At 46.6% G+C, this 8,080-nt stretch overlaps 1 protein-coding gene across 5 annotated transcripts in view; it reads right to left on the reverse strand.

Moving 5' to 3' along the window:
• The window catches only part of Vstm2a (V-set and transmembrane domain containing 2A), a 32,148-nt gene extending 24,803 nt beyond the window's left edge, over positions 1-7,345 (reverse strand). For 4 of the 5 annotated variants that reach the window (XM_069995968.1, XM_069995971.1, XM_069995969.1 and 1 more), the window contains exons 1-4: positions 6,919-7,345; positions 4,876-5,042; positions 3,579-3,629; positions 190-526 (exon numbers count right to left, since the gene is read on the reverse strand). In XM_069995968.1, the coding sequence (XP_069852069.1) occupies positions 190-526; positions 3,579-3,629; positions 4,876-5,042; positions 6,919-6,997 (634 nt within the window). In that variant the 5' untranslated portion in view covers positions 6,998-7,345. The remainder of the gene's footprint in view (positions 1-189; positions 527-3,578; positions 3,630-4,875; positions 5,043-6,918) is intronic. The other variant, XM_069995967.1, reaches the window with a different exon arrangement.
• Between the last annotated feature and the right edge of the window lie 735 nt (positions 7,346-8,080).

Consider the following 8,080-nt stretch of genomic DNA (forward strand, 5'->3'; position numbering starts at 1 on the left):
AAGCACTTGCCAGGGACTAATGGGGCAAACACATCCTCTGAGCGGGCCAGCCTTGCGCTCTGCATGGCTCGGGTCTCCTTATTTCATCTTAAAAGCCATCAAATGCAAACGTGTCTACTCTATTTCACTGAACTTTCTGTGGAGAGTTTGTGAGTGACCAAACGAAAGGCTCAAAATGGCTTTCCATACCTGATTGTGGACTTTGTTTGGGGATTTTGGCTACCGCTTGAGGGCTGGAGGTGGAGTGCGTTCGTTGGTTGGCAGAGCTGTGGGTGCGGCTGGGGATTGCTGCGGACACGTTCTTGCGAGGTTTCATATCTTGCAGCCACATGGGCGAGGCTTCAAAGGCCTGCATCCTCCGAGCATGGCTGTTGGCATTCACTTTCAGGTAGGCCTGGGCCTTGTGTTCTTGCAGCTCCCCGTAATTGGCGTCAGTCACCCTGCATTCATATAAACCTTCATCCTTTTTCCTCACTTTTGAAATCTGAAGCTTGTGGGAGATGTCATTGCCTTGGACTTTCACTGTCTGGAAAATTGCAGGGAAAAAAGAATAAAATGCTACATCAAATCATTGTGTTCCCCTTGTTTATCTTGAGCTTGCTACTGTTGGAAAGTCAAAGGGGTTTTTGGTGTCATGGACACTGTCAAGGTCTTTCTATATCTTTAATGTCAGATATGAAGGTCTTATTTATCTTACTCCTTATATTACATTCAATCTATGGGGATAATGAGATCAATTCAGCAAGTGCCAAGCAACCAGGCAGTCAGTGTTTCCCAGATCCCAGTAATAACCCTTTCTTGTCATGAGATTGGCCTCTGCCTGGTTAACTCAGCTGAATGTACCGGCCAGGCCCATTGTACAACTGATAGAGAATTTTCTTCACTGGAGGCTATAAATGAATCCCTCCCTCAAATGTGAGAGATCACATTATTTTATTAGTCTTAACAGATTAGATAGGGGTCTTCTTTATCTTTACATTGAGATGACTACTAAAGGTACAGTTAAGATAGAATTGGATATTAGCATTTTCCTTCTCAAACTTGTGTGTGTGTGTGTGTGTGTGTGCACACGCACGTGTGTGCGTGCATGTGCACAAGTATTGGGGCTTGAATTCAAAGGACTTTCATCCTCATTTGGCTTTTTCTCTCAAGGATAGTGCTCTACCACTTGAGACATGCCTCCTGTCTGGGTTTTAGCTGATTACTTGGAGGTTAGAATCTCACTGATTTTTCTGCCTAGGCTAACTTTGAAACAGGATCCTCATATCTCAGTCTCCAGAGTAATTAGGATTATAGGCCTGAGCCACCAACTTCTTGTTTCCTTTTTAGACTTTTGATGCAGCCGATCTGTAGTTATTAAATGGCAGGGCTCAGGTACAGATAATTCTATAGCTGAATTCTTACAGCTCAGAGCATTTACCCCAAGCTATCACAGGAATTTGGGACAGCCTCATTTGATTTTTCAAAATTGAAGTTGATTTTTTAATTTCTTCCAATAATTTGAATCCCAGATTTATGACAAGATACTTATCTAATATGTAATGAGTATACAATGTAATATATATGTATCATCACAACAGATTTATCTCATATGCTATTATTGACAGAAAGATAGATTTCATTAGACATTCAGAACTTATAGATTTGGTTGAATTTGAAAGAGAAAACCAGTGAAGTATGAGGCAGAAATGTACTTATTTTTATACTTATTCTGACAAGAGTTTCAAATGGCCATATATGATTACAAATACCTGAGAAGCATTCATTGATTTTTTTTTACATATAGAGATGTGTATAGGTGTGTAACAAACAGGCTCTAAGATTTGGACCACCTCCATAATTATTTATGTGGATGCAGAATTACACATAAATCTACTAATGCTATGCTAGAGGTCAAGTCAACATATTGTCTAGGTTAACACTCCTGTAAAGTTTAAGGTAATCAGAGTACTTCTGATATTATTACCTCATTTTACAGTAGATTGAAGCTTAGAAGGTTTGAGCCAGTGATTCTCAACACTGACTGTACATTTGAGTCATATGATAGTTGTTAAAAAATCATTTCTGCTCAGCTTAATGCAGAGATATTTGAATCTTCATATGAAAGGGGTATGACCTTATTGGTATCTTATAAAAAGTTCCTCAGGAGCTCTAAGTTAATAATTAGGAAATATGTTCAAGATTACTCAGTGGGCACACTGGAGATGAACTATATTCTGTCTCAGTTTGTATGCAGAACTGTTTTAATCTTGCTGCATTTTAGAAATCATGCCACAGCTCATGTGTTAGAACTTCTGTACATCATATGTCTGTGGTTTCATAGGTCTGTCACTGGGCAGACCTATGATAGACATGGGCAGAATGTAAACATTGACTATTCAACCAGCAATGTGTCCAACTATATGTGCATGCAAAAAAACAATGAAGTACTTATGGAAAGCAGTTATTTGACTTTACCAGTATAATGTTGGATAAAAATGACCATATCTGATACAAGAAAAATTCAAAATGAGATATCTTGAAAAGCTGGTGATTTGGTGAGTTATAAATAGGAGTTTCTGGCTTGTATTTTTATCTTTTTTGAAACTTCTTCCTTGTTGAGATTACACATTCAAAGCAGATTTTGATTCTGTGTACAGTGTGTTTTTACACTTTTAGTTATGGAATCCCAATTTTATATGTTTGTACTCTTATGTTAGTATAAGAGTTTCAATATAAATTTCCTTTTGGAATGTAGACAGATGTCAGATTTTTAAATTTCTATGACCAAATATAAATAACATATTCATGTTCGACAGATTTCCTCCTTTTGCATTATATAATTATTTATTTTATTTCCAGGAGTTAAAATACCTTTACTAATCAAGATTATTAATATAAAATGACTCTACCTGGCTTCATTTAAGGTATAGTAATAAAACATTGTGTCCCTCATTTTACAAAAAAAAATTTACTAAACGTCATAGCCAAAGGTAGAACTACATTTTAATATTTCCAGTAAGTCAACTGCTTTTCCTAAAGGATTTGGATGTGTGGTTACTTTCATCTTTTTGTAATTTTGAATATCAGCATTAGAAACACATTAATTGCACTGTGAATGACACCTAAAATTGAACCCCTTTATTGAATCACAGTTTCAAAATCCAGTTACTGCTTATGTTTTCCTTCGTAGGAATTTTTGTATACTGCTATTCGGCTTCCTATTAAATAATAATTATTTCCATAATGCTGAATGGATCTCAACATTGCAATTGGTTACTCATGTTTATGTGACGGGTTCAAAAACAAGAGGAGAATCATACAACCTCCTAGGATAGCAAAAATATGTCTCTAGCCCCCTTAGAGACCTATTTACACGCTTAAAATGTAATTTTATGTATTGGACTCTCCATTTCCTTCCATTTTTAATGTATCTAACGAAGTAAGCAAAAGACAGCCGGGTGTCCCCTCGCATTTGCAAAATTGCCCTCTTCAGGGAAAATAAATTCAAAGGCGTTGACCCCTAAAATCCCCTGGCTATTAATGGGCGCTCACTGGAGCATGTGCCCTGGCCCCTGGCCAGTCCCTGTGACACTCACACTGATCTTGGTCCCTTCGTTGTCCGGGTCTCTGTCGGGTAAGAGCTCCACCTGCGGGACAAGGATGCAAATGCTTAAGTTCTCCGGCAGCCCGGGAGTCCCTGGCGCGTGGCACCTCAGCGTTCAGCCTGCCAGGCAAGACCCAGCCTTTGTTGGGGTGACACTGACATAGGAATCAGAAAGAGAACGAACGCGACCTCATCCACCTCGAATCCGTTGGTACTGTCTTAGGCCTTGCTGTCTCCTGTTCCCTCACGCACACCCCGCACCTCCTCCCCAATTCCTGTAGTCTCTGTGCCTGGCACCCCAGCACCCCAGCCGAGATGGGGCTGGGTGTTTCCAGTCTTCCTTCTAGTCCGATCAGGACTGCGAGTTGCAGCAAGGGTAGGGACAGACAGAGGCAAAGGTGGGTGGGGCGGGAGTGTGGGTGAAAGTTTTCACCAGCCAATTTCTGTCTTTTTGTGGGGGCTCTTGAACGGACTTTTCCTCTTCTCTCTATGTTACACCAGGCTCTTGCTCCAAATGTCTCCGCTGTGTGTCCTCACCCTCTCCCGCTCAGCTTCACCCATTTCCCTTCTCCTGTCCCCACCTCCTCTTCTCTCTCCCTTCCCATTTCCAGTCCTGTCTACAGCCTCTTGTCTCTCTTCTCTTCCCCTCGGCTCTCTTTTTCTCCCCCTTTTCTTCCCTCCCTTCTTTCCTTTCCCTCCCCATATCTCCTCTCTCCCCCCTCCTCTTCTAATTTTCTTTTCTCCCCCTTCCCTTCTCCTCTCCTCTCTCTTCCTCTCCTTTCCCCTGCTTTTCCCTTTGCCTTCATCTCTACTATTCTCTTCCCTCCTCTTCCTTCTCCCTCTTTCCTACATTCTCCTTTCCCCAATCCACCCCAACTCCCCTATTCAAGGGTAAGATCCAAAGGGCTGGCCTAGAAGAGAGATAGAGGGGCAGGGTGGGGACACCTGGAAGCTTCCCTTCCCCCACCCTGCTGTCTGTGAAAGTAGTGCCATCCTGGACATCTTAATGATAATCAATACTAGTAGTGGAGCAAGAGACTATGCCCAGAGGGAACCAAGAAAAGCCCAAAGGGTTGACTTTCCTGGTGGTTTTGGCTTACTGTCCCCAGGACAAATCCAGGCTCACTCTTTAATATCCCTGGGTGTTGCTCATTATCGATGAGCCAAGGGGCTTCCCTAGGGGGCTCACAGGGCAGTATCTTGGGCAGTGGTCCTTGATTGGACACCCAGAGCACTGAAGATCGAGTGGGACAGGCCTAGGGGCCCTGTAGACTATTGGGCTGCACTACCTGTGCTCCGGCTGCCTCAGTCCCAGGCTCTAGGTCCTCGGGTCCTCCCAGGAACCACCACTGGATCTCCAGGTACACCGAGGCTGAGCCGCTCTGGAATGCGCACGACATCTCCACATTCTGCCCCTCGGTTGCCGTCACGTTCCTCGGAAACTCAGTAAATTTTGCTGCAAAACAAAAGTGCATGCTTTTGGCACATCTGCATCCCTCTCGACAATGTCGGACTTAAAAGGAAAACACAAAACCAAACAAAATGCAGAAATAAACTAGCAACAACAACCCCTGGATGATATTCTTGATTGTTTGGGCTTCCCCCTCCCTTTCTTTGCATTTTGCTTGTCTTATTTTTGGTATCATGCCTGAATCACTTTGTTGATGATCAAGTCCAGATAATGGAAAGGTTAACAAGCTTGCCAATAACTCTCTTGGCCAAAGCTGCCCAGAGTTAGATCCAAACACCTTTTGTCAGATTGCAGTATTCTGCAAAACTTACTGGGGGAGATTCAGTGAGGTTCAATTTAGACCATCTGTCACGTTGATATAGGAGGACAGCTTCTTGCCTCTAAGTCGCTAAACAATCTATGACTAACTGGAGGGTTTGTGTTGCAGAGTGGATTATGATTATCTGTCAAAATGCACATTCCTGATTTATCAAAAACAGTGGTTAGCCACTATGTTCCCCAAACAGTTGCGAAACAAATTGCACACTTGGTGAGCTAAACATACCTACAAATATGCATGTATGTATGTGTATGCATGTTTAACTCATATGTTCCCATGATACTATTGTGTACTGAATTGTCATCTATCTTGGGATGTAACACAATCTTATGCCCAGATTCAGTTCGGATTAAAGATGATCTAAAAGTCACCCCCAGAGAATTTGCGAATTTGTTTCATTACCAACCTTACCATTGTTAGTTTGTAAGATTCCCTTACATTTATGGTAAACAGAAAAACTCACAAAAATAAAATGTCCCCGTTTTCCTTGCAGGCATTTCGTGAATCAGGAATACTCTTATCCGTCTAACAACACGGTTGGGTTGTGCGTATCTTGCCTCAGGGATACTTTGCAAAGGGCTAATGGTTCCCTAAAAGGATGTGGAGGAGAGAGCTGGGGGCACTGCAGGCATGATTTGGGGCGGAGGCGCAGCTGCTGGAGCTTCTTAAAGATAGCTGCCATCAGTATCTCTTTAGAATTTTATGACAACTAGCCTCCGGGGTTGAAGAGGGGCGGGAGCGGAGACACTGTGCTGGTGCTGTACGGAAATGGGAGCGATGAGGAGGGCCAGTCTGATCTGCAAAGGACTCTTGTGCTCACACTGAAAGGCGGAGCAGGGCGTTTGTGCCGCCGAACGAAGTGATGCAGTTTTCTGGCATCTGGGATGTGATCTGTTCGTGGTGCTGAAGAGGTCACTGCAGCCTGCGAGGTCCCAAACAACTGGGGTCCGGGTTCAGCAGGCGCCCCCTCCCCCACTGCTTGTAATGAATGCAAGTGCAATCTTTTTAGAGGTCCTTAGATAAACACACATGCAAACGAAGACAGGGACCCGGGCAAAGGAAGACCCCAGAGCCCATTCTGCCTGCATGGGAAACGAGGACTGTCAGCGGAACCCCCTCCCCCTTATACCCAGCTTTGTGTTCGCGATGATTATGTATGCACGAGCGGTTACTCTGTGCTTGCACACACACACACACACACACACACACACACACACACACCTGTGTTGGTGATCACTGAGGAACTCAACTCCTGGCCAAGCACTGACTGGCAATGAGAAATTGAGATGGAGATTTTCCCCTCAACCCTAGCTCTTTTACAATTAAATAAACTTTAAAAGGGAAATTAAAAAAAAAAAGCCAAACAGAACCCTATTCATACAGCCTCATCCCACTGTCACTTGCTGGGAACCGGCTCTACCCCTGCCTGTCCGTTCCTTGGGTGACACACACACACACACACACACACACACACACACACACACACACACCCCACAAGCAAATGTACATTCTTTTTTTTTTTCCTAGTGAGCACAGACTTACCTTGAGAAGAAAGCCCTTGTTGTACATATAGGACGGAAAAGAAAACAAATCCAACATACGCCAAAAAGATCCCCATCATTCCAAAAAAGAAAAGGGAGTTACATCAGGGTAACAGCCCCAAAGCACACCCCTCAAAGAAAGAAAGAAAAAGATCCCCCCCCCTCAAAAAACAACCCCCTCCCACAAAACCCCACGATCCAACAGCAACGGCCAGACGTGTGTATCCGAGGGGGAGTCTCAGAGCCCCGGGCGCCCCGAAGCACGCATCCTGCGGCCGGCTGGCGGGACCAACAGCGCTGGCTCGGGGAGCGGAGGGGGAAGGCGCGCGGCGCGGAGGCTCCGGGGCAGCGCGGGGAGGCTGAGCCTGGCGCCGGCGGCCGCGCGTCGGGGCTGGGATCGGGAAGTGTCTCCGCCGCGCGGCGGGCGCTGCAGCCTGGGCTGCCTGCCGCGGGTCCCACGTCAGCCCGCCCGCTCCTCACTGCCCGCCCCAACGCCGCCGCCGCCGCCGCGGAGCCGGCTCGGCGAGTGGGGAGTGGGCCAGAGGGCGGCGCGGGGACTGCGCCGCCTGGACTCGCCACGCGCCACCGCAACTTTTCCCAGCGATGGCTGCGGTGGGGCCTTTTAACTCTCTGCGCGCCGGGCTCCTCTGCACCTGCGGGGCGCTCAGGCTGGCCGCCTTCCCGGAGGGAGGTCCCCGCCCCCACCTCGGCGGGGGTGGGGTGGGGTGGGGAGGAGGGCGAGAGGGGATGCTAGGACCCCCCCTCCACCACCTTCCCTCCCCACACACCCCCACACCCCAGCCCTGCTGTCCAGGCACGGTGCACACACAGGGACCTCTCCCACACGTGCGTCTGGCCCCCAGCGAGCGCATCCTGGCGGGCTCCATGGGGCGCTTGGAGGACTCGACACAGGTTGTGTATACAGGGCTGGGCGAGACCGATTTTCAGGAGGAAGTTGAGGCACGGAGGGCTGGCAGGGGGTGTGGGGGGAAGGAAAGAAATGGGATGGGGCGGCAGAGATGGCTTTGGGAAGGGGCCACGAGCAACAGCCGTTTGGGGAACATGTCGCTTAACCAGTTATTAACTGCGCTAACTAGAAGATCACAGGCTGTTATTTTGCAGAGAGAGAGAGAGAGAGAGAGACCTGATCGCGGGGCTGCCTC

The sequence above is a fragment of the Dipodomys merriami genome, unplaced genomic scaffold (genome assembly GCF_024711535.1).
Source record: "Dipodomys merriami isolate MVZ:Mamm:240054 unplaced genomic scaffold, mDipMer1.0.p SCAF_5, whole genome shotgun sequence".
Taxonomy (NCBI): Eukaryota; Metazoa; Chordata; class Mammalia; order Rodentia; family Heteromyidae; genus Dipodomys; species Dipodomys merriami.